Source organism: Polypterus senegalus, chromosome 16 (genome assembly GCF_016835505.1).
Source record: "Polypterus senegalus isolate Bchr_013 chromosome 16, ASM1683550v1, whole genome shotgun sequence".
NCBI lineage: Eukaryota > Metazoa > Chordata > Cladistia > Polypteriformes > Polypteridae > Polypterus > Polypterus senegalus.
In genome coordinates this window covers 75,659,178-75,686,190 of record NC_053169.1, presented here as the reverse complement: position 1 = coordinate 75,686,190, position 27,013 = coordinate 75,659,178, and the positions used below count along the sequence as shown (strand labels likewise).

Sequence of the window (27,013 nt, the reverse complement as noted above, 5' to 3'; positions counted from 1 at the left end):
AATGACTAGACAGATAGGTATGAAAGGCACTATAAAATAAACAGATATGAAAGGCACTATATAATAAATAGATAAGATAGATGTGAAAGGCACTGTAAAATAAATAAGTGCTGCTTTACTTTGTCACCCCATAAACTGCGTCACCTCCCAAATGTTTTTCACCAGCCTCCACTGTTCAGACAGAGGTTAATTCATCCATCCATTATCCAACCCGCTATATCCTAATTACAGGGTCACAGGGGTGTGCTGGAGCCAATCCCAGCCAACACAGGGCGCAAGGCAGGAAACAAACCCTGGGCAGGGCGCCAGCCCACCACAGGGTTAATTTAATTAACTATCAAATATTTATTAGTGAGATTTTCAAAGAATCTAATTTGACAAAATGAATGAGAGAACTGTAAGTCAAACACCAGAGGAAATGTGAAATTAAGTTTTGAAAATCAAAGCTAAAACTAGACTGATAGTCTCAGTAAAACATTTTGTTTGCACCACATATTAGATAGAAATTGAACGTTACGTGGAAGGGGCTACCAGCTAGTAACCAAATCAACAATGACGTCTGAGTGTGACAGATGTGGCTCTAATATTATACACAGCTTTAGCAGCACCTCACTAAAGTTGTATATCCTGTCCTGTCCCACTGGCTGTTTTTAATCACTTACATATGTACTCTTTATTATATAAGTATGTACAGTGACACCAAACCACACCTTCCACCTGAGATGACCTACTCCTTGGCTCTTTGACTCCACAGTCATTTGTAAAACAGCAAAGCTGAATTATAGCTGAAGACTCTCCAACAAAGGACAGAAATCAAGACTTATGTGGACCTCCTCCCTGTATACTCCAAGACATCAACAAATTTTAAAAGCTCACTTTCAATAACACTGCAGGAACTGTGGAAGGGATGAAGAGGTATTTATCAATTCAGGTTAATCATTTATTTTTTTTGTTTGTTTTGGTGAATTAGATATTTCAGTAAAAACCCTACTTTACTTTCTTTTCCTTTCTCTGTTGATGGGAATCCCAACTATTACACTTATATTAAGGTAAGTGAGGCACATTCATTTTAAGAAAAAATTAATGTATTTATTTACATTTGAATTATGAAATTGTAATTGCTTATATATGGACATAAAATAAGAGATACAACACCAACAGGTCTAACAAAAATGAATACAGAAGATGCTGTCTGTTCTTTGTTCATTTAGGGGTTTTCTGGAACTTCTTGATTTTATAAGCATTTTTGCCTGGCATCACAGTCAGACAGAACTCACTCTAATGCACATCTGTTTGTCAGTGGGGGCTAAACCTTTAGACTATAATGAAAGCCATTTAGTCTCCAAATTAGGTAAAAACTTGTAAACGTTAAAGGTTTACCTGACACAGTTAATCAGGAGGTTGTTACACAGTAACAGTTCAACAAAAGGAGGTATTTAGGGGGCTGTTTACTAGCTTACTTAGAGTTCCAAGTTATCTTGGGACGAACAGTTTCATGATATCCAACCTTTAAAGATGATGTTCTATGGTATGAGGAGTTGAATGCCATTGCTTTGGGCTCAAGTGAAGAATGTTGCTTGTGCTTGGATTCACTCATCTTCTTTTCATGTAGTCGTTTGTCCATGTCCGTGATGTGGTGTTGTCTTCCTCAGCTTACTTTTAGTGTTGGGCCCTTGGCTGTGTCTTCTGACACTTTGTAGGGAAAAGTGTCACTCTTTAAGGCACAAGAGTTTTGGTGATGAAGCTTGTTCAGAGATAGTAATCCTGCCAGAGGTTTTTTTGGGGGGTCTGAGTGTTCTGCTGCAAAGAGAACTGGTCATCTTCTGTTCCAGAAGAGAGTGGATTGCTTCCCGCTACAAAGGTTATAGCTTGACTGCCTTACTTTTTTTTTACAGGAAACAAGCCTATGTAATGTGCCATGGAGCAAAAGCTGAACCCCGGCTGACCTGATACTCAGACGGACAGAAAAATACTGCAGGCACTGGTGTATAAAGGTAGGAGCCGACGTTTTTCTTGGCCACATAGATGTACAACCTTTCAGATGATAACTGGTGTGCTGGATTATCCATCAAAGTTGGCAAAGTTAATTTAATTACTAGTTGATAAAAGAGTAAAAGATGGAGCCATCACCCTGTTCCTGGCCCTACCAGCATACATATGAACACACATCTGGAGGCAACCATGAGTAAATTTTACATAAAACTGGGTGGGAACAATTACACAAGCCACTGAGTGTCACATTTTCAATGAATCATGAAAGTGACGCTCATAGTAGGGGCGGTGATTTTGAACTGCACGATCAGAGGTCCTCTCATTAACTTGGTCCGACGGACAGCAAGTTTCTGATTGCGATAAACTGTCTCCAGTCAAAACGTCTCCTAAAAAAACCCAGTTAGACATATAAATGTGAGCCTTATGTGCAGATAGCACACTGCACATAAGTTAAAAGTACAGATAACTTTATCCAGGGGAAAAACCATTCTGTAGCATGAGTTTATACATTGGCATCTGAAGACATCAGTGGATGAATAGTAAACATGAGTGATATGTTGTTGCAGTTGCTGTGTGTTCTCTCTGTTAGAACATTAGAACAGTCTAGACGAGAACAGGCCATTCAGCCCAACAAAGCTCGCCAGTCCTATTCACTTATTTCTTCCAAAAAACGTCAAGTCAAGTTTTGAAAGTCCCTAAAGTCTTACAGTCTACCACACTACTTGGTAGCTTATTCCAAGTGTCTATCATGTGCAAAATTTACTCTTAACAAGTTTCCAACTGCATCCCCATGTTCTTTATGAACTAATTTTAAAATAACAGTCTTGATCCACTAGATTAATTCCCTTCATAATTTTAAACACTTCAATAATGTCACTACTTAATCTTCTTTTGCTTAAACTGTATAGGCTCAGTTCTTTTAATCTTTCCTCATAATTCATCCCCTGTAGCCCTAGAATCAGCCTAGTTGCTCTTCTTTGGACCTTTCCTAGTGCTGCTATGTCCTTTTTGTAGCCTGGAGACCAAAACGGCACACAGTACTCCAGATGAGGCCTCACCAGTGTGTTATAAAGTTTGAGCAGAACCTCCTTGGACTTGTACTCCACACATCGTGCTATATAACCTAACATTCTGTTAGCCTTCTTAATGGCTTCTGAACACTATTAGGAAGTCGGTAGCTTAGAGTCCACTATGACTCCTAAATCTCAATTTTCTGACCGCCCATTGTGTATTCAAACCTCACATTTTTACTTCCTACGTGTAATACTTTACATTTACTGACATTAAATTTCATCTGCCACAAATCTGCCCAAGCCTGTATGCTATCCAAGTCCTTCTGTAATGATATTCCAAATTATAGTATCTGCTAATCCATCTATCTTGGTATCATCTGCAAACTTAACCAGCTTGTTACTTATATTCCTATCTAAATCATTTATATATATATTAAAAATAGCAGCAGCCCTAACACTGACCCCTGTGGAACACCACTCTTAACTCTGCTTCCTGTGTCTCAGCCAATTCTGCGCCCATCTAAAAACATCACCCAGAACTCCCACTTCTTTTATTTTAATCCCCAACATCTCATTTGGCACCTTATCAAATGCTTTCTGAAAGTCAAGATAAATAATATCATATGCTCCACTTTGATCGTATCCTTTTGTTGCCTCCACATAGAATTCCAGCATGTTAGTAAAACATGACCTCCATCTTCTGAACTCATGCTGACTGTTCAGAATAATTCCTGTCCTTGCCAGGTGTTGCTCAATCTTATCCTTAATAATTCCTTACATTAATTTTCCTGTGATGCATGTTAAACTTACTGGCCTATAGTTGCTTGGATCTGCCCTGTCCTTCTTTTTATATCTTCTTCTTCTTTCTGCTGTAATCCCACCTCCTCGTTGAATGCATCCGTCACTCCTACCGCAGACCTCACCACTGTCACACTTCCCTTGTACATATCCTGTATAACTCTTACATACTTCGCTGCCACTCCCAACTTCCTCATACAATACCACAATTCCTCTCGAGACACCCTATCATATGCTTTCATCATATGCCTTTTCTTTAGCTTTCACCACCTCTCTCTTCACCTTGCGCCTAATCTCCTTGTACTCTTGTCTACTTTCTGCATCTCTCTGACTATCCCACTTTTTTCTTTGCCATCCTTTTCCTCTGTATACTCTCCTGGACCTTCCCATTCTACAACCAGGTTTCCTTTTCCTCCTTCCTCTTTCTAGATGTCACGCCAAGCACCCTTCTTGCTGTCACCCTGACTACATCTGCTGTAGTTTCCCAACTGTCTGGTAATTCTTCACCTTGCAGTCTTTCTTTTTCAAATTCCCCCATTTGATCCTTGGCTCTGCCCTCACTCTCTTCCTCTTCTTGATCTCCAACGTCATCCTACAGACCACCATCCTATGCTGCTTAACTACACTTTCCCCTGCCACTACTTTGCAGTCTTCAATCTCCTTCAAGATTGACTCTTCTGCATAGGATGTAATATACCTGTGTGCATCCTCCTCCACTCTTGTACACCACCCTATGTTCCTCCCTCTTCTTAAAATACATATTCACCACAGCCATGTCTATCCTTTTGGCAAAATCCACTATCCTCTGACCTTCTTCATTCCTCTCCTTGACACCATACCTACCCATCACCTCCTCATCTCCTCTGTTCCCTTCACCAGGTCCATTGAAAACTGCTTCAATCACCACTTTCTGTCCCTTGGGTACACTGTTCATCACTTCATCCAACTCACTCCAAAAATCTTCTTTCTCATCCATTGCACACCCAATTTGTGGAGCATATGCACTAACAACATTCATCATCACACCTCCAATTTCTAGCTTCATAATCATTATTGACATACTGTTCCTTCAGAATAACCCCTATTCCATTTCTCCTCCTATCCACACCATGATGGAACAATTTGAATCCACCAGGCCTTACTCCTCTTCCATTTAGTCTATTGCATGCACAATATATCAACCTTCCTTCTCTCCATCCTATCTGCTAACTCTCTCTCCTTACCAGTCATACTGTCAACATTCAAAGTTCCTACCCTCAGTTCCACTCTCTTTACCTTCCTCCTCTCCTCCTGCCTCCGGCCATGTCTCCCCCCTCTTCTTCTCCTTCTTCGCTCAACAGTAGTCCAATTTCCGCCAGCAGCCTTTTGAGTAACAGTACTGGTGGCGGTCGTTGTTAACCCAGGGCTCGACCGATCGGGGCTCGACCAGTCAGGTATGGAAATTTATATTGTTGTCCACATATTGATTTGGCAAAATTGTACACCAGATGCCCTTCCTGATGTTACCCTCCCCATTTATCTGGGCTTGGGACCGGCACCGTCTTCCTTTTTATATAATGAGATGATATTTGACATTTTCCAGTCCTTTGGAATCTCTCCAGTGCGCAGCGACTTCCTAAAAATATGTGTCAAGGGTTTATAAATGCACTGATAAACCTCCTTAAGAACTCGAGGGTAAATTATATCTGGTCCTGGTGATTTGTTTGATTTCAGCCTATTTAATCTGAGCAGCACTTCTCCCTCCATAATTCCAAACTCTTCAGTATGTCCTTAGTAGCCCTCTTTACCTCTGGGAGGTTATCTACTTTCTCATCTGTGAAGACCTAATAAACATGTATGTTTATGGCATGTGCTATTTCATTGTCTGTATCTTTTAATTCCCCTTTACTATTTCCGATGCACTTTACCTCCTCCTTGACTGTTCTTTTATTACTAAAATACTGAAAGAATCTCTTAGGGTCTTCTTTTTCCTTATCTGATATATTCTTCTCCAACTATCTTTTAGCCTCCCTGATATCCATCTTAATGGTTGCTATCATATTCTCATATGCTCTATGATTCACTTTGCAGTCATTAGTCTTATAAGCCTTATAAAGTAGTGTTTTCTTTTGCAGCTTCTTTTTAAAATCTTTACTAATCCACTGTAGAGTTTTAAAAAATTTCTTATTAATTTCAAATTTAGGTATGTATCCATCCTGCATTACATGTACAACATTTTTAAACCTGTTCCACTGCTCCTCGACTGTCTTCACACTTAAAAGCTTATCCCAGTGAATCCTCCTTAGACTTTGTCACATCTGCTCAAAATTTGCCCTACCAAATTTCAACAGAACAATTTTAGTTTTTGCATTTGCACTCTTACAAAACACTGAGAATTGTATTATATTATGGTCACTTGACCCTAGTGATTCAATTACCTCTACACTCTCAATTCATTCTTGATTATTACAAAATACTAAATCCAGACAGGCATAACCACATGTTGGTGCTTTAACATACTGTGTTAAAAAACAGTCACTGATTACTTCTAAAAACTCTTGTGCTCCTCCATCTGCAAGATTATCCCAGTTAATATTTGGATAATTAAAATCCTCCATGACTATAATATCTCCCTGTACACTTGCCTTTTTGATATTACAAAAAAGATGTCTGTTGAAATTACTGTCAAAATTGGGTGGTCTATAACACACTCCTAAAATAAGACCTCTTTCCCTATTATTTTCCAGGTGAAGCCACATGTGCTCACTAAGATGGGGCTCATCGTCCAACTGAAGAGGACTTACATTTAAATTCTGTTTGACATAAACAGCAACCCCACATCCTTTCTGTCTATCCTTCCTAAAAATGTGTATCCCTCTATGTTACACTCATCCCCATCTTTGTTATTTAGCCAGGTTTCCATTATTGCTATAAAATCATAATTATGCTCTGCTACATACAACTCCAGCTCACTTACCTTATTTTTGATACTTCTAGCATTAAGGCAAGCTATTTTAAATGTGTTACTCCTTCAACATTATATGTTGGCTCAGAATTTGTTGTTCAGCTTTATGACAATAGTTTAGGAGGTGATGTAAAATTGCAAAAATTGGCAGCCATATTCATGAAAATATAAACTGCAAAATATACATTCAAAGTAAATAGTGCGTCACATCACATCAAAAGGACAGCCTTTAACAGAGCTGATAATGAAGAACCATGGGAAATGCACACCCAAATTAACAAATCTGCCTAATGATACCAGTAGATACACAGATGAAGCTGCATAGCATCCACCTTCTGGCTGCACGTTTAAACAAATATTTAAAGAAATTTAACATTATTGTCTATTAAGAAATACAAACATGCCACAACAAAATAGCCAGTGTTTTACCACGCAGTATATCTATAGACCACAATGCTTATCTACACCCTTTTGTTATGCTGTTATGCCATATAGGGATGAATTACTTAAAATGACAAACAGATTTCATAGCAGACAGAGGTACTTCTCAAATGTGTGGAGCCCAGTAGCTACATGTGTATGTGCGTGTCATTCTGTCTCCACTGTTGCAGCATTCATTACAACATGTATATTAATTATTAAGCATCAGTTACCTTGTGCTACTGAACTCCTGAATGAATAACAGCAATTTTAGCTTTTTAAGAATCAAGTCTTTTCTTCAGTATCTTTTGCACTCTGTGAAACTCTGACAGTGGTTTAAAATGCACGGACAGGAGATCTAAGCAAACTCCTGTCAATCATGAAGAATCCACTGCATCCACTTAACAGTGTCATCTCCAGGCAGAGGAGTAGCTTCAGTGACAGACTTTTGTCACTATGCGACTCTTCAATTCCACCCGGGGGAGTAAATGCGAACATTAATTTTATTTTAATTGTTTTCATTTTTATTACTATTTAATTTAATATTGTTTCTTTGTATCAGTATACTGCTGCTGGATTATGTGAATTTCCCCTTGGGATTAATAAAGTATCTATCTATCTATCTATCTATCTATTAGGGGCAGGTGTTTTAGGCCTTTGCAACTCAGGATTTCCCTTCTTTCACTGCACACTTTTTTAATGGGTTATCCCCAATGGGTTGAGAATCATGTCTGGCCCCGCAAGACTAGCAAATGTGTGGTGTTATCAGATATGTTCTGGTAATGTTATAGACTCTGCAAACCAAGAGGTTCATTCTCACAGCTCTGCAGAGAAGCTCATGTGTTGTTTTGCTAAGGCAATTTTTTAAATTTGTCTGCAGATGATTTGAAAGCCTCATATACCATACCAAAGAAAAACAGGACACTTGCCCTGCACCTCCTGCTGTTAGCAGCTACAGGTCAATTATTTACAATGACAGTGAATGACAACAATGTATTGACTATTTAGCTAGTTAACTAACTTGAAAATACAAGAAAGAATAGCACTGACGTAACAACTATTAAAAGATCCTTCACTTTTTAAAAATAAAATTAATAAGTAGTTATCCATCTATTAATTTACCTACTGAACCTGCTTACTCCATTTAGAGTGATGGGGGCAGAAGCCTATTCCAATAGCATCTGATACAAAACAGGAACCAATTGTTGATGGGATAGCAGGCCATAATGGAGTAGACTTATGTACACAGTTACACTTACACATACTAAGCCAATAAAGAGTTGAATGCACATCTCTGAGCTAAAAACATGCAGATATAGATTCTCCATAGTCCAGAAAGACAAAATCAGTATAATGCAGGAGTTACTAAAATTGTTAGGAGATCTAAAAGGCTGTATCCTTCTCTTGCTGAGGAACTGAACTGTTAAGAGTCATTTAAACATGTTAAACATCTTTTTTTATATAGTAATACGATCACATTGTGCCGTTTGTTCTGACAACCAGGATTAAAAATAATAAAGATAACATATCTATATTTTGATAAAAAATTTATAAGATAATTGTTAAACTCATCAAGAGATGCTATGAGAGACAAACAAAATAAGGAACGTACAAAAAGAAAGTGCTGATATTGAACATGTACTGGTAGTTGCAACGTGCCTATTTTTTGTCACTGGTAAGTATGAAACTCCAGGGAAAATTTGGAGTACCTTAGTGCTGATTAAGCAAAAACAAAATTATGATTAGCTGGACATTTCAGAAAAAAAATAATAATCAAGGGCCAGGTAATTAACACTCCAATGTTTTTGATCCATCTTGGGGCGGCACATCATGCAAGTGAATTTTGTGCTACAGTCCAAGGCCTGGCTTGGACAAGTGTTGGCGTCCTGCAATTTTCATAAGGAAGCAGTAAAGAAAACAGATGAATGCTGTTGCTTTTAGTCCATTTTTTTTTCTGTACAAGTAACTAAAATTATCCTGTAATTTTCTTTGAATTTACTAGTTAAAAAGAAAAAAAAACTCACTGTTCAAAATCCACAATCTGACCATACATGTGGTAATTTTGAGGATCCTCCAAATACACATGTAATAAAAGCAGCCTATAAGATGGCAGTGGACCACTTGTATATGCAATTTGCTAGTTTAAGAAACTTGACAGCAGTGATGAACATATCAGTAGGGAATTAAAAAAAAAATAAAGAAAAAAGGTCCATCAGGAAAAGCTTGATCTATAATCTATATCTACCTTTTCCTGAGAAGAACTCCAAGAATGACATAAAGATTTTAATAATAAGAAGCGGATTGTAGAAACAGAGCTTCCCTGATCTTATGTACATTTCAGGCATCTCTTGTATATTTTTATACGAAAATCCTCTTAGAATGCAAAGTAAATAGATTACGATATAGTAAAGGATTATGGATCACTGGCTGCTGTCAGATTAATCCTCAATACAGACCATCAACAGCTCTGACAGGAGTATGGCACCATTTCAGAAACACATTTTGGTTGTTATGGTTTTTTTTAAGACCCATGTAGATATTCATAAATGCCCTTATCACAGAATATTGCAATACAGGTTGTTGCTAATACACATTTTTATTCAGCTCCAAAAAAAACGCTTGATTTTGGTGGCCAGTAAGTTTAACCCGCCTTTATGTTTGCTTCCTTTCATATCATTTAATTTTTTTCACTCACTCATGTTTGTATGTATGAACCTGTCCTATAAGAAAAACGACTCCCCTTCCTCATCCAATTAGCATGCAGCGGATGTTGTTTTCATTGAGCCATTGAAGCTCATCAAAAGCAATATTTATAAAGAGTAAAATAGGAATTCTTATAATGCTTTATTAAATGTAAAAAAACATTTTTAATAAAAAAAAATACATTACTCTTCTATTGAAAATCAACATGAAGCAAAACATCCAATGCAGTAACCCCTGAATGAACAATAAGAAGCACATTTCACTCATCCATCCATCCACAATCCTGCTTAATCCAGTTTCTGGTAGTGGAAGCCGGAGCCTATCTTGACAGCATGAGGACAAGCCAGGAATCAACCCTGGATGGGGCACCGGGCTATTGAAGAGGACCCTAATGCATACATGATACAGGGCCAATCTTTTGGGACTTGGGATGAAAACTGGAATATCTGGGGCAAAATTCATATTGGCACGGGAAGGACATGCAGAATGGGCCAGGATTCAAACCCTGTGGCCTGCTGCTGCCCAGATTAATATGAAACTATGTAAAGAGTTTTCTAGTGCTGTGGTACTTTGCTGTACTCTTTACTGTTTGTATATATTGTATTTCATCAAAAAATAGTGTTGGCTTTTGGGTCACAGATTTTAGTTCATATCAGTGGAGACCCTCCCTGTGTTTGTCAAAAAACGGAAGACCAACCTAAAGTACAATAAAGTTTCAAGGTTTCCAAAAGATATCAGAATCATCAAAATGAAAACTTGAGGAATGCAGGACTAGACTAAGCCAAAGTGGATTACTTTGAGTGATCCCATCTCTTCAGTTTCCTGAAAGAAATAAACAAGAACATTACAAAGCAAACCAAAAAAAAAAGGTTCAAACACACTGATTGGTGCTTAGCACAGAGAATCAGATTTTTTTCTGCTCTGCTCCTTGTAAGGCGGCAATGTGTGCTACTTTACTGACCTTGCAAAATTACAAAAAAAAAATAAAGAAAAAACCTGAAGCCAGAAAAGGGATTAATGCTCGAGGTTGCTATGCAGGCCTAACGCACAAAGCATTGCCAATCCTGACTTGAAAAACACCCCACCCCTGTCATTCTCTTTGCTTTTTTCCTCAGCAAAGGGAGACACTTGGGACAAACTGAAGAATTGTGAGAAATAAGCACAGAGATTAATGTTGCAAATGTGATCAAAAATGGATTAGAACCAGAAGAAGAAAATACCTCTCGCCTGAAATGAGCGAGCTACTCAAAAGAACAACACAGCACTGGAAAAACAATCAACTGAGTTGGATTTTCTGAGTGGGCCTCTTCTAAATCTACATTTAAAGAAATGTGTACTATTAAAAAAATTAAATGAAAATACGGACACCGAAATATCTTCTTCTGTATAATGCTTTCTTCCTTACAGTACACCACTTGCATAAATTATCCTAGCCATGCGTAAGACCAGGAGGAAGACAGGCAGGCTGCGTCTGATCTTGTCTTCATTTAGACACTTCTCTAGGTAAACTGGCATTTCGCCTGATAGTCTGTCCCATTTCCATAAAACATACCCATTATGGTCCTCACTTGCAAGGCGAGCAGAGCAAAGCCAGATAATACTGAGTTACACCTCTCCATTTCATTCACATGAACTTATTTATATTTATATTTATGAGAGAATTTTATAAAGCAGCTTTACCTGTTCTATATTATCAGCAAGGTCATTTCCTGCAAAGAAATGGCAAATTTTAGTACATTACATTTTAGGATTGTTAATAGTGTTCCAGTTCATGCAGACCAAAGCCTGCCCTAGCAGCAAGGCAGGAACCAACTCTGGATGGGCTGCCAGTTCATTTCTGGGCAAACTCACCCACAGAGATATTATTCATTTTTGAGTGGGCTAATTCAGAGTCACTAATCAAGCTAACAAGCTCATCGTGGGGTTTGGGATTAAAACGGGAGAAAACTCCTGCAGATAAGAGGAGAACGTACAAAACTCATTACTTATAACACCCGGGCTGTAATTCAAAGCCAGGATTCCGGATCTGTGAAGCATTGCTAACCACAATATTTTTTGAATTAAACAGAATGTGAAGAAGCAAATAAATAATTTTAAATGTAAACACAGTAACTCACACCAGAACACAGGAATAGAGAGTTAAGTAAAAAATATATATGTATATCAAATAAGGGCCCAATAAAATCCAGATAGTTCAATACTCCTCCTCAGGACTGGCAGGCGTATGAACCTGTGCTAGAGACAAAGAGCCATATGCTGGATGAGTCAGCTTTTGTTGGACAGCACCCTGAACCCTGTCAGGTGACACTGGGTGGCTTAGAGCTGCCTGCCTGTAAGGCAGGTGTGGGAGGAGGCGTCACCGAACAACACAATTGTTACTTTAGCTACCATTCAGGATATTCAGAATCGTTTTGAAAATGACAGGCAGCAAACAAAGTAAGAAACATGTTTTATCATGGTGGAGCAATGGGCACTTAAGAGAATTGCAACAGTGTAACATTTAGTTAGGATATAACTTTTAAAGATACAAGTTACATTAATTTCATTTAGGTACCAGCATAAGGCTGCATTACTGTAAATCACAGGGCATGCATTTGTTTAAAATGAATAAAGATTGGCTATATACACTGCTTTTTTCTTCAACAGTTTACATTTAGAAAACATGAGTATTCACCTTTATTCATCTGTGTTAATCGTAACCTCTGCAACGAGCACACAGCAGCCCATATTGAGCGCACAAAGGCCTGCAAACGGCATTAGGCTGAGTTCATTGCACCGCTGACCCGTTCACGCCTTCAGGCTATGAGACGCCTCCCGTTTGTAATGCGCCCAGCAGCTCGCTCAAATAACTGCCTGTTTTTTTACCTGCTTGGGTCCAGGACCAGGGGTCATGCATCAGAGCAGCTGTGTAGGCATCACTTCCAAGTTCACTCGCCGTCTCAGCTGTCAATCTGCGGCTGGGAGGCCTGGCAAATCAGAGGGGAGGAAAACAGACGGCGGCATCACACACTTGCCAGACATTTTGTTTGTTTACATGTTTGAAGAGCTTGACTAGATAATTCAGAAGCTTTGAACTGAAGCATTCTTTTTCAAACATGATGGCATTATTGCCTTTCTGGAGGACACAGGAGACATACTGCTATAAACCATGAATGATTTTACAGCCTGCCTGTCTTCTATTTTTCAAACTGTTGTTTACAAAAATGTAGTCTTTCACATGATCAAGGGTTTTGTCACATGCCTCAAATTGATGGTGAACTCGGCTGTGATCCTGATACATCTGACTGAGATGTTTTGTTTTAATTCAAGATTCATATGAATGCAGGCTGAAAGAACACCGGGGTTACTGTGGGACTCATTCTGAGTGAGAAATGAAACCGAGACTTTGACATGTATATGATCAAAGGACTCGGGCACAGCTAGTTTGTCAACCTAATACAGAGGAGCAACAAGCAGAATTTCTTCTTCATTAAGTCTGTACTGACTTATTGAACATAAGGCCTGCAACAGGGCAGATATGTAGGCCATTCATTAACTCAAAAACAAATGATTTGTCTTTAGAAATTTCCAGGGTCATTTGCAGAAAGGTTGCACATACTTTTGACGTCATTTACCTATTTGTTTATCCATTTAACTCTTTCCTTTATAAAATAGAAGGACATTATAAACACAGGTATAATACCATACAATACCATTTTCTAGGCCTGCTTAACCCTGAACAGGGTCGCGGGGGGTACAGGTACAATATGCATGTTAAATTATACATACAATTAATTGACATTCACATGGCTTAAAACAATTCACATTTGGAAAGTGTATCTATAATGTAAAATGAGGAAAGATAACAAATTAAACTCTTTAACCTAATTAAAAAATAAGAAAAAAAATTAAATGCAAGAGAGGGGTGAACACAGAGAGCAAATAAGGAAAAAAAAGAATAAACAATTAAACCTGAACCCTCTCCGGACTTAACAAGCATGTTTCAAACCCTTGTGTATCAGGTAAGTGGTGTGCCCACCCCCAAGTGTCACAAGCACCCCCAAACTCACACCAACATGTTTTCCTTCTCTTTTTCTCATTTCATTTGGTCAAACCACCTCTGGGCAGTCATGCCTTTGCCCCAGCACCAAGACCATAGTGGCTTTATAAACCTTTCCTGGGTACTTTCCTTCAAATCTTCCGGAGTCAGTTATCTCCAGTGACCTTTGGTCTCTCCACACCCTAAGTTGCCAGACTGCAATGTCCCCAACACAATCCTCTTGCTAAATCATTACTTAAAGAGGCAAACCAGCCTTCTTCCCACAACTGTGTGCTGATGCTTTGAGTTCACACTGCATAAAAATAATTTTTAAAATATAATAACATATCCATCCATCTTTTTGTTCTATCTGCTTATTTATCCATATTCAGAGTTGTGGCAGGTGTTGCCTATCCCAGGAACAACAGATGCAAGGCAGGTACCAGCTTTGGACAGTCCATCAGAGGGCACACTCACACCCACATCCACACTTTCTCATTAGGGGCCTTCAGCTAGCATAAGGATATGGACAAAAAGCCTGGACTACCTGGAAAAAAAACCCCACAAACACAAGGAGAACATGCAGACTTCATACAGACTGGGCTAACATTCAAACTCATGACTTAATAGCTGTGATACCAGAGTGCTAACATTTATAATACTGATTATAATAGATCTGATTATAATAGTTATTGTTATTATTGGTATAACAGTGTGTTCAGAAGTGTAGTGTAGTAAGAAGAGACCGAACCAGTTTGCCAAACCCATAGCTGGATATGTTGTAAAGAAAACTACAACAGATTGAAAATGGTAAGTAAAAAAAAAATCCTTACAAACATGGTGTATGGTGGAAAGCGTATAGTCCTGCCGCAGTCTTCGTTTTTCAGACTGCCATTGCACTTATTACCTGAACTCAGATCAGTGACTAACTGCTGCTTAGCATATGCTGTGTCACCTTACGTATGTTAAGTCCTACTAACAAGTACATTAAAAGAAATAGGAATTCCTGGCAAATGAAACATAAATGACCAAAAGGCAGAGTAGTCTGCTTATGATGCCGAGTGCTTTACTACTGAAACCCTTGGGAATGTCTGCTTAGTCCTGACATTAAGAGGGTGCCTTAGAACACACTTCAATGCAAAATCCAAAAAAAAGAAAACCTGCAAGTATGCAGCTTTCTGTGTCACATACATATGAAATGACTGTGCTGGTTTAATAAATAAAAATGTCACTCGATTCCCACCACAGTGTAAAAGGAAAACGCAAAGCATTAGTAAAAATGTTGGGATTCTTCCCAGATTTGTGTCTTTTTTTGCTCCCTGTACAGTACGGCTTTACACATGCTGCTGTGAATCCATGGAGCAATTGTACCCCTCATCGGCTTTTCCTGAGCCAAAATAAAGCTGGAATAAAGCTGCTACTCCATCACACTAAGCCTTATTGGCTCAACATAAGAAACAATGAAACTTCATCTGAGACCAGATTAGGTTGGTTAAAAAAATGAGGGATTGTTTTTCTTTCAGCTGCCATTATCTTTCCTATAGCATCTTGATCAGCTTTCTTACATACTGTCACTAATTCTGTGAAGACCTGTAAACTGCTTTTTTGGCTGCCAAATTGCCGTAACCCTCTTATTTTATGTTCTAAAAGAGCTTAAACCTGTCCATCCTCTTTGGATGTGCCTTTTTAAATTGGCCGATACTGGGAGGATTTCAGATATATCTAAAGGCTTAGAAGAAGATGTAGCAGCTACTGAGCCTCCAGTTGTATAGTCAACAACCATGAAAAGCCTATAAGGATAAAAAGAACGAGACCATTTTTATCTAATACATACAAATCCACCTAAATGCTCAACGTATTAGGGACAAACTATACACTCCCCATTTTTTTCGCACTGAGACAGCTAAGGCCTTCTGCACATGTGGTTTAAACGTTTCCATAAAGGCCTCTTGATGATTTCATAAAAGAGACAGTGTGCTTCGCTACTCCCATAAGCCCGTCAGCATAACACCAAGTCAAACATTTATTTTGTGAGCCTTGTACCAACTGAAGCTCCTGCATAATTTATATCCGACTGTGCGTGGCTATCAGTTACAGTGCCTGTTTTGTGAAACCTGTATCTTTGTTTTCTTCTGTATGCTTAAAAAATGAGAAAGTTCTTTCCAGTAGGTACTGAGAACAAACGGGATAATCAGATCAGGACTACTGCAGGCTTTTCTCACGATGCGTCTCACATTATCCAATTTGTTAAGAAAACGATTTTCTAGCAGTATGACAGAAAGGAATCCAGGGTGAGCAAGTCAGAAATAAAACCACGTGGCTTTGTAAGTAGTTCAGATCATTCTTGGCCTTACATATTAAAATGGACCAACCATGGAAGGTTTTTAAATCATGCTTCTTGTATCATCACTTGTTAAATTGATTTATTATATAAAAATATTTCACATCCAGATATTACAGATTAAATAAAATTGCAAATGAAAATGAATGTAAATGTTGAACGGACACTTGTATGATCCAAACATTTCAACTGCCATTTCTAGAATTGTGCAAAAACAAAACACCACTAACTTCTTTCTCCTTTGTCTATTTCGGATATTACTGACCAGTGATAAGAACAAAGGTGCCCCAAGTCGCCAGTCTTGTTAGTTTGCAGATAAGAAGGGTTTACTATTATTGCTTTGGACTGCGGTCAGTGTGGTACACTTTCAAAAAAACACTAAAGGCACTGTAGTAATGATGGAAGAACTGAGTAGACAAGAGTGTTTCAGGTTTAGCTAATGTACTTTAATGCAACGGGTTTATGAAATGCTTCACTTATAAAATGGCAGTTGTCATCGAGGGGGAAAAGAGATGTGGCATTAGCTGTAATTATTAATCTAGACTCATTGGTATCTCTTTCGGCCCCCTCCCAAACCCATACACACGTGCACATGGGAGACAGCTGACAGGTTCAAATGGTGTTATTTCTCAGTCGGACCAAGGGTTGGTGCTGTCATCTGATACTTTCTTGATTGTCTCTCCTGTAGACCAGCCGAAGAACATGCTTCCCAATAATGTCACCATCGGACCACCCACTGATGATGTCTTTCTCTGATGATGTCATATCTGTTCCAGAACCCACCTACAGAAGACATAATTTCCTGTTTCGGTTGCCCTGATCCATCCTCTTCCTGTTTCAGCCATATATTTAACCCAGTCTCACCCTGTTAGCTCAGTAATGTTTTGAACTCTGTTCTGTAAAGACATGCTTGACTTCTGATTTACATTTTTTCACGGGGTGGTCTTCCTCAAACCTTTTCACTCCTTTTGCCTTTTTCTTTTTACAATATATATATCATCAATAAAATTCTACGGGTTGCCTATCTGTCATGGAGAAAGCTACGAACCACTGTGACTTGAACCTTGATCTTCATCTTAATCGAGAGTTTATAACATTATACGCATAACATGACCCAAGAATTGGAGGTGCAGGCTACTTCTGCCACATAATTGAGCTTCAGGTTCTTTTAACAGCAAGTGCCACTGTGGCCACACACCCTGGGTGACACGATAACAGCAGCTACATGGGCACACGGCATTACTGACAGGAAAAGAACCCTAGAGAGCTCTGCTCACAGTGACGCACAGTGCATAGGCCGACTGATCATTTCCACCGCAAACGCAAGTGAAACACTCTGAGCACAACAGAACGTCTTACACAACTAAAGACTTGAGAGGTGCGGGCTTCCTCCGCCATGTTACTGGGTTTGGGTCCTTCTCACAAGTGGCAGTGTGGCCACATGACATTTTTGATGTGAGCATATGGCATGGCTGTCAGGAAAAGAACAGTGGTGACATCTGATGGCAGTGAAGCACATTGTGTAGGCTGACTATTCAGCATGACAAAGGTGAATGGCCCTAAGTGCTGGACATGAACCACCTTTCTATGATGGTCAGTGGTCTGAGAGTTTCCTAGTTGCATTTATTACTGGTTTCTGACCTGGTCTTTTCCTTGTCAATGTGGAGTTTGTAGCTTCTTTCTGTGTCTTCATGTTTTTATCCCCCTGGATATTCTGCTTTTCTTTTTACACCTCAAAGTCATGTATCTCTGGGTGACAGGTCACTCGAAACTCAACCAGTATGAAGAATAAGGCAGTGTCCCACCAAGGGTTAGTTTCTACTTTGCCCTCAGTGCTTCCAGGACAGGCTCTGCTTACTCTCAACGGTAAAACTGTGTTCAGTGATGGCTACTTTATTACAAAATTGAATTCTGTTGTCTGTATTGGAATAAGCTTTTCGGAAAATGGTTGGATGGAAATATAAATGCAGACTGCCAACAGCAGATATCATATGTGCATAATAAGAGAGCAGAATAATATACTGTGTTCTCTTTGACCATCTTGTCACCATAAGGTGTGTTTTTAACGTTTCTATAAATACTCTAAAATGTCCAATTTGGAAAATCTGTCCAATGCTAAATATGCATTAGCTAATTTGTGCATTTAAGAGTTTAGCAACTATTATATCTGAAAAGTGTGATTCATGAAAACAGGCATAAAGTTTGTGAAAAGTTGCTTTATAAATCATTTTGGCTGTGCCCTGTAAATATGTAAATAGGATTTGTTTAAATTTAAAGACAGACAAGCTCAAAGAAATACCTGTGGGAGAGAGCTTTATCATGCCATTCATGATAGACAGACCTCTGCAGGACTCCAGGATTGGTGGGAGCTTCAACACAGCATCCCTGGTTTAAACAGAGACCAGCAACTGACCCGGATGTAATTCCAGTGGTACTAGAAGTGACTAATCTAAGGTCTACAAGGGACTTTCAGCCATAAAGATGTTGAGACGATGTTGATGCTTAGGCTTTGGCAAGAGGTAGAAAAAAGTGGTACCACTGAGGGCAAGAAAAGGTACAGTATGAGAGGTGTTTAGTCACATATGACTGTGGTTTACAGTGAATTAATGCAAGGAAAAAACTGCCTAGTTAAACTCCAGACTGTCAGGATTATGTATTTTTTTTCTCTTGTTTCCTATTATTATCCATCCATCCATCATCCAACCTGCTATATCCTAACTACAGGGTCACGGGGGGTCTGCTGGAGCCAATCCCAGCCAACACAGGGCGCAAGGCAGGAAACAAACCACGCGCAGGGCACACACACGCACACCCACACACTAGGGACAATTTAGAATCGCCAATGCACCTAACCTGCATGTCTTTGGATTGTGGGAGGAAACCGGAGCACCCGGAGGAAAACCCACGCAGACACCTTAGAGAACATGCAAACTCCACGCAGGGAGGACCCGGGAAGCGAACCGGGAAGTGAGGCAGCAGCGCTACCCACTGTGCCACCGTGCCGCCATTCCTATTATTAGTTTCTCCCTAATGTTTGCCCAGCCAATTTTTTTTATGTTTATAATTTAAAAAAAAAAACACCCTTTTAATTTATTTATTTTCTAATTGAATGTTAATTAGGGCTCATTGAATTGCAAAAAGGAAGGTTGCGCCTCAGCCTTTTTTACACTTGTGGTATCTGCTCAGCCAGGTAAGTAAAATGGATGGCTGGAAGGATGGAAGAACTCAGAGTGACCCCTGCTGGCCACTCCTGGCAAAAATTCTAAGGATTATTTTCTGTTTTTTTGTGACCAGAGGAAAGCTGAGCTTCTATTAGCCTTTTTGAAATTTATTTTTGGTTATTGCTGATTTTTAATTTTAAGTTTTCCATTTGCTTGACATTATTGGACATAACAAAATACTTATTTAAAGTTGAATGTGTAATAGAGCTTACGGTTTTATTGCTAGATATGAAAATATTGCTTACTAGAAAATTTCCTAACATATCTGGTTAGGCTCTTTGTGTAATTCTTATGCAAATTGACATGCAGCACCAAACTTTTGTTTTCTCTGAGCTTTCCTAGCTGGATATTTGACTGAGCTGTTTTTAAATTAAAAGCAGGAGAAATTCTGAGAAGATTAGCGTATGAGTAAAAATGGCAGTGAAAGGCACAAAGGTGAATAGCAGCCATTTTATCACCAAACAGTTTTAAAACGCACATTCAACATTTCTGTTCACTCTAGGTGTGCCTCGCTTGATTTTCGGCAGGAAACAGCAACATGAATTCAAAGGGAGGTATGGTGTACAATAAGTCGAGCTCCTTACAGTATAGGCATAAAGAATAGTACTTGTGCATATTGCTAGCCATTTTGCTCAGCTTGGCTCATGATTCCCAGTAACTACCCACCTGAAGGAGGGCTTCCTCGGAGCAGGTGTGTCATCGCTGAGGTGACTTGACCCTGGTGGATGGCAGCTGTCTGTGTGACAGGCAGCTAAAGGTTCAGGCAGATCTCCATGCAGGTCTTCTGCATCAAAGGCAATGTGTGCTTCTAGAAAACAAGACAGTTAAGCATAAAAAAAAAGCTTGCTTCAGTGGAAATGAAAAGCCAAAGATATCTTTCATGCCAGATGCTAGCTCCATTGTGAGTTCTTGTAAGGGCACATTCTTTATGGAAATTTAGCATCTTAAACAAAATCAACAGGATGCATTTTAAAAAGTCAAACACCATTACAAACAAACATGACAAAATGTGCGCAAAAAGTCAAGTAATGTTTTTTTTTTATAGAAACTGGTACTCATTTTGCATTATGGATGTTTGCATGATTTATCGAGAACGGAGCATATTTGTGAGGAGGAAAAAAATAATTAGCGAGTGTTCATTCCAGGGCAAAAGCAGTAACAAACTGATCTATTTTAATTAGAAATCCACTCTCCTAAATAAAAGTACACTTTTGTAATTCCAACTCTGCAATGAAATCAGCCGGTACAATAACAGACAGCTCGATAAATTAATTACACTTTGATCTACTTTGTTAGGTAACATACAGCAAAATTTAACTCTAGATAATACAATTTAACTGTTTTATAAATTTATTTTGGACAGGAAAACACATTCCGGCGAGATGGTCAGAATATGAACAGCATCAAAAAAAGGAAACAGTGCTATTTTGAGGACAATCGCACACTCATATGCCTATTTACTAAACCCATATAACTCTGAGAATTGTAGTGTGTTTTATTACAGGACCTAAAAAATGGAGCATTAATGAAACTAACCTAGTCTCCAATAAAAAAAGGAAAAAGTCATCACACTGTCCTGCATGTATGGTTCATGACTGCCCCCTTAGGGGGATGAGGAAAAAAATCCTCTCTTCTCTCTCCTGGATTCGCTTTTTGGCTTTACCTCTGATTATTACAATTGCCCAGGTTCAGCCTGCTTACACCTTTAAGTATTAGCATTAATGAAGCACTTGCCAGAGCATTCACCAAATGTCAACTGCCACCAAAGGTCACTTTAGTGACCTACAAAGTGCACATCCTAACCCTGCCATTCATGAAGAGAGCAGCATAGCCTGGGGACGATGGCTACAGGGTCTGTTTAAAGCTCTAATTACTACCGGACATTTCATCAAGATTTTAAAACTGCATGGTAAGTGGAGAATTATTCCATGAGCAGACAAGGCCGTTGTTTACAACCAAAGATGTGTATCCACATTCAGTGATGCAGATGAATGCATTTCATACAGTAAAAAATGAAATCCTCATACAGCTAGGAGATAAAGAATTTCCACTTTACTGCATCACTAGAGAGCCTGGAGGTGCACCTTCCTCTATGCCATTAATGGAGCACAATAAACATTTTCTGGATATTCCTTGTGGCTAAATGTAACTGATTGCATTGTACCGTGCTGCACATGACAACGGGCTATCTTTCTAAATCAACAACTTGTCGGACAGACATTTCAAATGAATTCTTTCAACACTAACACAGACGGCTGCTTCTTTGTGTAATTGGTACAAAAAGAAAGGTTAGTTTCTCTGTACTCTCTTTCGCTCGGGCTGATGTCCTGATACCCACCCAATTTCATGCACACAGTTTTCAGGCCATTTTTGCAGTTCTCTTTACTATATCTCTGTTTTTATAGCATTATATTTTAGCTCACTGCATGCACGTGTTTATACAAATGTGGATTTAAAGCTCTTTATTAAGTTTCAGTATCCATCCGACCTACTCTTTTCTATACCTACCTTATCCATTTAACACAGGGAATGTGAACCCGTCCACTCGTCATATGCAATCTTGTGGGGCTCTCTGACACTTGCAGGCCACTCGATCACCTTTTTATAGTGAAAGCGCTTTACATATCCAGCACAACAGTTTACAAACATGCAACTTACATCTTCTGTGTACAAAATCTGATGGAGGCAGTGGAAGAGCCTGAACCTGAGACTTTGTGTTTTCCAGTTCCCAGCCCTAGTAGTAGGCCATACTGCCCACTAGCCGGAATCATACATAGTATCAGGAAATGTACTTGAACCATGCTGCCTAGTGGCAGGCCTCTTTTTCTTGTGCTTGCTAAGCACATGAATAGAACTTTTGCTGAAGTCAGTGACAATAGAATCCCCCAAAAGAGCAGATCATCACCTATGAACACAGGTCATTGTGAAGGAGAATAAATATCATTTGAGGCAATTCAAATGTTAAGAAAAAAATAAGGGAGTTGCTTCATTGTCAGTCCTTAAAAAGGGATTGCTGAATACACAGTAGAAAAAAAAAAAGATTAGACATGACTATGCTTTCATTTAGGGAGGAAAGAAGACGTAAGAAAGCACTAGAGCTAATAATGTCCGTGTTTTCTTCACAGTTACACTGTAGAGGTACACCATGATCAAAGCGTAATTTCTAAATCACAATTTTTTTTATGCAGCAAAGGTTTGTAAGTGAGGTGGCATGGTGGTGTAGTGGTTGGCACTGGGGTCAGCTCGAGAACAACTATCACCCTAGGCTGTTCTTCTCTATCTTACCCTGTGACCTCAGGTTTAAGAGTTTTGCTAGAGGTGGGAGTAGGTGGGGAGCCCCTTGTCAGCATTAATTGTAAAAATGGGTGTATGCCACAGGCATTTACTGCATCTGCATGCCCCATCAAATATGTCACAGTTTAGCCTGCCTCCAGGGACCTGAATTGAATTCCTGGAACTGTTGGTGTGCCACTTACTGTATATACTGTTCCATTATTTACATAAACCTTCTAGTACTACAAATATCTCCACATTATGTAAACTGAGAAATCTAAATTGGCACAGCAGGAATGAGTATGTAAGATGGCGTGTCCTTTCATGGAAATTCATACCAAATTGCCTATTGATAATGCTGAAAGAAACCCCACTTGGAAAAAGCAGATCATAAAATGGGGCAGATAGCTAGGTGGATAGTTTGAATACATTGATCATCCACAACATTAATATCACCAGCCTAATGTTCGGTAGGTCTCACTCATGCCACCAAAACAGCTCTGACAGCTCTGAGGCATGGACTGTACAAGACTTCTGAAGAGGCGCTATGGTATCTGGCACCAAAACGCTAGCAGCAGGTCCTTTAAGTCCTGTTAGTTGCAACAGTAGGGTCTCCATGGATCGGACTTGTTTTTCAAGCATATACCACAAATTCTAGATTGGACTGAGATCTGGAGAATCTGAAGGGCAAGTCAGCACCTTCCACTCTTTGTCATCTTCACACCTTTCCTGAACAATTTTTGCAGTGTGTCTGCCATCAAGGAATACCATTGCCATGAAGTGGTGTACTAGGTCTGCAACAATCTTTAGATAGGTGGTATATTTCAATGTAACATCCAAATGAATCCAGGACCCAAGGTTTCCCAGCAGAACACTGCCAAGTGCATCACACTGGCTCTGCAGCCATGACCATGTTGCCCATTCTATGGTTGTACTTGATAGGAGCACTTTCAGTAATTACTAACCACTGCATACTGGCGAACACCCCACAAGATCTGTCGTTTTGGAGGTGCTCTGACTCAGTCGTCTAGCCATCACAATTTGGCCCTTGTCAAAGTCGCTCGGATCCTTAGGTTTGCCATTTTTTTTGCTTCCAACACATCATCTTGTGCCTACTGTTCACTTGCTGCCTAATATATCCCACTCCTTGTCAGGTGTAACAAAATAATTATTGTTATTCACTTTACCTGCCGGTGGTTTTAATGTTGTGGCTATCTGACTAAACAGTACAGGCACTAACGTTTTAAATACTAAATAATAAAATTAAATCCAGCCTGAGACATTTATTAATAACTTTTATAATTATGATTTGCCACTAATTACTGTACATTATTTTATGCTTCATCATAGTGCAGGAGAGTGCATTGTCACTCTCCAGATTGTGCTTAGCTGTCAGCCGGGATACATTCTATATAGAACTGCCATGTTTTCAATGTGTTCATGGTAGTGTCAGGCCAGGAGTCCAATTGCCTCCTAGAGTTGAAAGACATGTTACTAAGTTGTTAGGGCAAAGTTAAACTGATTTGGTGTGAGTGAGGCTGTGTGTGTGTGATTGTAAGAGTTTGGTATGCTAACCATGTTTGGATCTTGCATTACAAACGTTGCTGCAAGGTTAGGTTTAGAAACTATATATACATTAATTTATTTATACATATATATATGTATATATATTAAGAGAAGGAACAGGAGAAATACTGTACATATATACACACATATATACATATACATGTACATATGGAGGGAGCCTATACCAGCATGCATCAGGCACAGGGCAAGAACAATCATTCGACTAGGGACAGGGTCCATCTGAGGGTGATCACACACACATACACACACACTAGAGCCAATTTAGCATTTCCACTCCAACACCTAACCTGCATGTCTTAAACTATTATATACATGTGCCCAAAATGGTAGGATTAACTTAAATCCTTTTCTCAGTCTCAGATTTATACCTGAGGATCACTATACTCCCATGCAGCCAATTAACTATTTTACTCTAATTTATTTATTGGTACTCGTTTTATTTTGTTTATTTTTTCTTTTGGAGGTTGATATTTTTGAACTGCACATGGTGTTATTTGTATATTTCAGAGAATGCCTGTTTGGGCTGTGACAGCTCACTGAAACTTGAACTGTTTGCTTATCTTTTATCTCCTTGCTCCAAAACGACGTAGGCTAGAACACTAAAATCCTATTGGTGATTAGCCTATTAGGCCTGTCAACATGGTATGCTTTGTCAGATCCGATTTTCGACCGTAGCCAGACAGAGAAAACTGAACCCCAAAAACCTAAGGAAGCAAAAGCCACTTGAAACCACCTGCATCCCTCTGGGCCTTTTTATCATAACATGTCTTTTACGGTTAAAAAGAGGAAAACATTCCCCAAATGACTCTACTAACCTTTCTCTTTACTCATCACTAGAAAGTTACTTTGATATCGTCAGCAGGAGTTACTTAATTGAAGGCTTCTACAATTATACTTGCCACTCATTCAAATTACAGGTTCCACCACTTGACTCACAATGCCTTACCGGTCTTCTGGAGTTTTTTTTTTTTTTGTTTTTCTTTTTGTCAAGTAGCTTTGCAATAGTTAAATGTGTATTTTTAGGAGGAAAATTACTTTTTTTATTGTATCATATTAAAAATGCATGAAATACACTCAAAAGAGCTTAAGACATCTAATATCACCCAAAGCAAAAGCGAAAAGGAAATTACTGAATAAATTTAATAATTATTTAACACAATTAGTAGATCTTCGGTGGAGAGTAAAGAGGTCTTAAGAAATAATATTATAATTATGACAGTCTCAGGCAAAAACTTGCTTAACCCCACTGTTTCTAAGAATAGTCTGCCAAAAGCATTAAGCAGTATTGCATTTTTGACAGTTTGCCAGCATTACTATTAGTGTGTTCAGTGATGAATTTGTTAATCATTGTAATGACTGAAGTCAGAAAAACTAGATGTAGAATGCAAAAAGCAGCTCTTTACTGCTTTATCGCAAGTCTTGAAGTGATTCAAGCAAGTTGAAACATACTTTTGCAAAGCTGAGAAGAAAAAATCACAGACATTAACTGGGAGATCGGACCTTTCTTTGAGTGAAAAGTGTAAGACAGCCAAAAAGCAGCCCTAAATACACTTCTCTTTGGTCTTTCAAGTGTAATGATTCAACAACATACAACAAACTGGTACAGATTCCTGCCACAAGCCTTATCATAATTCACATTAATCCACTTTGATTAAACTAAACCACATCATTACTGTTACAATATGCTTCTAAGAGTGAATAAAAAAGTGAAACCCATTAGTCTTCATTTTTGAGTCAACATAAAACAATATGGCATTCTATATTTATACGGTACGTAAAATATAAAAGAAGAAAATAAGCATCATAAATCAAAACTTGGAAAAGACAATACAGAGACTTCCAAAAATAGTTTGAAGGTTCTGCTTTATGTAGCATAATCATAAAATTTCATCAAACTTGTTTTCCTGATGAATCTGAATGATGAGCCAATGCTGCCTATGCTGTTGCTTCTCCATAACAAAACAGTTCTAACCTATCAAAGTATGGCCTCTACAAAATCTCTAAAGGTGACCTGTGGTATCTGGCACCATGATGTTAGCAGCAGGATACTCTAACTCCTGGAAGGTGTGAGGTGGAGTCTCAGATCAGACTTAATTGAATTGATATCTGGGGAATTTGGAGGCCAGTACAATAACCTTGAACTCTTCATCATGTTCCTCAGACCATTCCTGGTCCGTTATCCTTCTGAAAGATGTCCCTTCCGTTAGTTAATACTGGTGTCATGAAGGAGTGTGCCTGGTTTGCAATGATGTTTAAGTTGGTGGTACATTTTAGATTAACATTCACATGAATGCCTGGACCCAGTGTTTCCCAGAAGATTATTGCCCAAAGTATCACAACTCCTCCAATGTCATGTCTTCTTCCCACAGTGCATCTTGGTGCAATCTCTTCCCCAGGTATATGATATACATGTAACTGGCTGTCCACATTATGAAACAGAAAATGGGATTCATCAAACCAGGCCATCTTCCATTGGTCCAAGGTCTAGTTCCGATGGTTGTGTGCCCATTGTAGGCACTTTTGATCATGGACAAGGGTTAGCATGGGTACTCTGACTGGCCTGCTGCTACCCAGTCCTATATGCAACAGGGTTTGATGCACTGTGTGTTGTGACATATTACTTCTGTAACCAATATTAAGATTAACTACGATTTGTGCCATAGTAGACTTCAGTTGGTTCATATCAGAAAGGATAGCCTTTGT

General features: G+C 39.0%; 1 protein-coding gene and 1 long non-coding RNA gene across 6 annotated transcripts in view; one reads left to right on the top strand and one right to left on the bottom strand.

Moving 5' to 3' along the window:
- The first annotated feature begins 968 nt into the window (after positions 1 to 968).
- Positions 969 to 27,013, top strand: part of LOC120516729 — a 29,754-nt gene continuing 3,709 nt past the window's right edge. The window contains exons 1-3 of one of the 3 annotated variants that reach the window (XR_005630898.1): positions 969 to 1,049; positions 1,896 to 1,994; positions 16,918 to 17,249. This is a non-coding gene — a long non-coding RNA (uncharacterized LOC120516729). Of the gene's footprint in view, positions 1,050 to 1,895; positions 1,995 to 6,529; positions 6,586 to 16,917; positions 17,250 to 27,013 lie in introns of those variants that run through there. The other 2 variants (XR_005630897.1, XR_005630899.1) reach the window with 2 other exon arrangements.
- Positions 9,145 to 27,013, bottom strand: part of LOC120516726 (WD repeat containing planar cell polarity effector) — a 456,415-nt gene continuing 438,546 nt past the window's right edge. For 2 of the 3 annotated variants that reach the window (XM_039738613.1, XM_039738612.1), the window contains exons 16-19: positions 20,117 to 20,258; positions 12,736 to 12,836; positions 11,551 to 11,579; positions 9,145 to 10,692 (exon numbers count right to left, since the gene is read on the bottom strand). In XM_039738613.1, the coding sequence (XP_039594547.1) occupies positions 10,642 to 10,692; positions 11,551 to 11,579; positions 12,736 to 12,836; positions 20,117 to 20,258 (323 nt within the window). In that variant the 3' untranslated portion in view covers positions 9,145 to 10,641. Of the gene's footprint in view, positions 10,693 to 11,550; positions 11,580 to 12,735; positions 12,837 to 20,116; positions 20,259 to 27,013 lie in introns of those variants that run through there. The other variant, XM_039738614.1, reaches the window with a different exon arrangement.